General features: G+C 61.2%; 1 protein-coding gene across 1 annotated transcript in view; it reads left to right on the top strand.

Moving 5' to 3' along the window:
• Positions 1 to 2583, top strand: part of NACAD (NAC alpha domain containing) — a 7763-nt gene extending 5180 nt beyond the window's left edge. The window contains exons 2-9 of the mRNA XM_042888697.1: positions 1 to 635; positions 847 to 1095; positions 1176 to 1264; positions 1346 to 1429; positions 1720 to 1866; positions 1945 to 2076; positions 2243 to 2365; positions 2445 to 2583. The exon at positions 1 to 635 is cut by the window's left edge and continues 3133 nt beyond it. Coding sequence (XP_042744631.1) covers positions 1 to 635; positions 847 to 1095; positions 1176 to 1264; positions 1346 to 1429; positions 1720 to 1866; positions 1945 to 2076; positions 2243 to 2365; positions 2445 to 2459 — 1474 coding nt within the window. The 3' untranslated portion in view covers positions 2460 to 2583. The remainder of the gene's footprint in view (positions 636 to 846; positions 1096 to 1175; positions 1265 to 1345; positions 1430 to 1719; positions 1867 to 1944; positions 2077 to 2242; positions 2366 to 2444) is intronic.
• Positions 2584 to 2926: the final 343 nt, after the last annotated feature.

Genomic DNA, 2926 nt, shown 5'->3' with positions numbered 1-2926 from the left:
AGAGGAGGAGGTGATGGTGGCAGGATCCATCCCTCAGGAAGAGGAGGTGGTGATGGTGGCAGGATCCATCCCTCAGGAAGAGGAGGAGGAGGAGGAGGTGATGGTGGCAGGATCCATCCCTGAGGAAGAGGAGGCAGGATCCAGCCCCAAGGAGAAGGAAGAGGAGGCAGGATCTAGCCCCAAGGAGGAGGAGGCGGTGATGGTGACAGGGTCCATCCCTCAGGAGGAGGAAGAGGCAGTGGTGATTGTGGCAGGATCCAGCTCCACACCTAGCCTTGAGGATGACCATGAAGGCACAGAAGGCACTCCCAGCCTCTCAGCGGCTGTTCTGCCCTTGGAACCCCCTCCAGAGCCCAGCTCTCCAGAGGACCCCATGCCCCAAGAGCCCACCGAAGCTGCAGTGCCCACTCCTGAGCTTGCAGTGCCCGCTGAGGCTGCAGAGCCCGTTCCCAAGGTTGTGGCACCGGTTGCCATCCCGCTGCCTGCTCCCTGTCCACAGCTCTCCAAACTCATCCAAGTGCCTCCTCTCTCCTCCTCGCCGCTGCCACGCTTGGAGGACACCTCAGGGCTCAGCGAGGCCACGCAGCCAGAGGAACGTCCGTCTGTCCTGCCGGCCTCCAGGAAGCTGCTGGAGGGTAAGAGCTGCCTGTTTCCATTGCTGTGTGTGCCCCCTCAGAGCCCCAAGGGGTGTGGGGCTGGGCAGTGCTGGGATCAGGGTGGGCATGGGATGGTGCACGGGAATCCCTGCAGTCCTATTTTGGGAGGTGTTCAATTGAGCACGCCGGGTTCCCGTTCACCATGAAGGTGTCCATCTTGTGACCTCAGCATCTCCCGTCCTCCCCGCAGCCCCAGAGCCATCCCCACAGAAGGAGAAGCCGAGGGGCAGGAAGGCACCGGCTGGCAGTAAGGGTGCACGAGGGCTGGAGGCAGAGGGGGGACCCCGCCGTGCACCCCGGGGCTCAGTGCAGTCCGAATCGAGCTCCTCCAGTGAGGCAGAGTTGCCCTACTGTGTCCCCAGCCCTGCTGAGCACCTGCCTGCCATTGCTCTGCTTGAGGACAAAGCGGCACCACGGCACGGTGAGGCCAACCATAAAGGTGAGGGGTGGGGTACAGGGGGGGGCTTTGGGGTGTTGAGGCGAGTGTCATCTTCACTGCGGCCCCTGTGTCTCGTGTAGGATCGTGCAATGAGTCTGAGAGCAACGATGAGTCCATCCCGGAGCTGGAGGAGCCTGAGGGCGCAGAGCCACGGCCCATGCAGACTCAGGTAGGGCTGCAGGCTTGGGAACTCTGTCCCCAGGCACCTGGGAGACCATGACATCCCATCACCCAATGCTGTGCCCCACAGGCACCGCTCACCCACTCGCTGGGCACCGGGGAGGAGAGCATCAGTAAAGCCAAGCAGAGCCGCAGTGAGAAGAAGGCCAGGAAGGTGGGATGGGTGCTGCTTGTCCTGTGGCTTTGGGGTGGTGGCACTGGGGTGATGTCCCCATCCCAATGGCGTGGGCAGGGAGGGGACGTGGGCTGGGGGATTAGCTTGGCAGAGGGCGTGTGTCCCTGAGGTCATTGGTGGCTGCCATCAGGGTGTCTCTGTGCTGGGGGTGGTCTCTTTTTTTACCCCTAGGGACAGCACTGTCCCTATGCTGTGTCCTCCCAGTGCTGGAGGGCTGGGGACCCTGGTGACATCATGTATGGAGCTCACCCTCGTGTCTCCTTCCTCAGGCCATGTCCAAGCTGGGACTGAGGCAGATCCACGGTGTCACCCGCATCACCATCCGCAAGTCCAAGAACATCCTCTTTGTCATCACCAAGCCTGATGTCTTCAAGAGCCCTGCATCTGACATCTACATCGTCTTTGGGGAAGCCAAGGTGGGGCAGGGCTGTGGGTGCATCCTGGGGTCAGGTGACCCCGTGGGGACCATCCAGTGACCTTCTGTGTCCCTGCAGATCGAGGACCTGTCGCAGCAGGTGCACAAGGCTGCGGCTGAGAAGTTCAAGGTGCCCATGGAGCACTCCCCACTGATCACGGAGACGGCGCCTGCGCTCACCATCAAGGAGGAGAGCGAGGAGGAAGAAGAGGTTGGTGGGAGGCTGCTGTTGAGGTTGGACTGGGGGATGGGAGGCAAGTGGTTTGGCCACTGTCGACAAGGCTGGCTTAGGGGCAGCGCTGGGTTGGGTGGTGGGAGGCTACTGATAGGGTTGGGTTTCGGGGTTGGGGATGACAGCACTGTCCCTGCTCCCGCAGGTGGATGAGACAGGATTGGAAGTGCGGGACATAGAGCTGGTCATGGCCCAGGCCAACGTCTCGCGTCCCAAAGCCGTGCGGGCACTCAGGCACAACAATAATGACATCGTCAATGCCATCATGGTGAGTAGAGCTGTCCTCATTGCTTATGGCTCTGGGGGTACAGTCCGGCCCTGCGTTGACGCTGTGCTCTCTCCTGCAGGAGCTGACCATGTAGCGGCCGGCCCCGGCCCCCTGTATAGGTGCACAGTTTTCCTTGCCCTGATGTCCCTCCTCGAGCCCCGTGCCTCTGCCTTGCCCGCCTCCTAATGCTCAATAAATGGCCTCATGTATCACTTGAATCGCATCCTGCCTCCCTGCCTGCTGATTGGGGCTTGGAAGGGTTCCTAAAGCTTCCGGGGTGCGTGGCCCACAAGATGGGGACCAGGTAATTGGGGATGTGGTGTTTGGGATATGTGGGGTGCTGGGATGGAGGCTGCAGGCGGTGGCATCTGCCCCTAGGATGGGGCTGAGCTCTGTTCCCTATCCTCATGGGGTGCAATGGGCAGGGGGCTCCTGTGGGGGCTGAGCAGGGGCTGGTAGAGCTCAGAGTTCCCCATGTTAATGCCTCATGTTAAATTATCTGACACACTTCAGGGCACTGTGGAGAGGCAGGTGAGGGTTTTAACAAGGAGACAGACCACA

The sequence above is a fragment of the Lagopus leucura genome, unplaced genomic scaffold (genome assembly GCF_019238085.1).
Source record: "Lagopus leucura isolate 7727_CA_CO unplaced genomic scaffold, USGS_WTPT01 Super-Scaffold_100157, whole genome shotgun sequence".
NCBI classification, from domain to species: Eukaryota; Metazoa; Chordata; class Aves; order Galliformes; family Phasianidae; genus Lagopus; species Lagopus leucura.
Note: the sequence above shows the minus strand (reverse complement) of the source record. Positions and strands in the feature narration are given on the sequence as shown.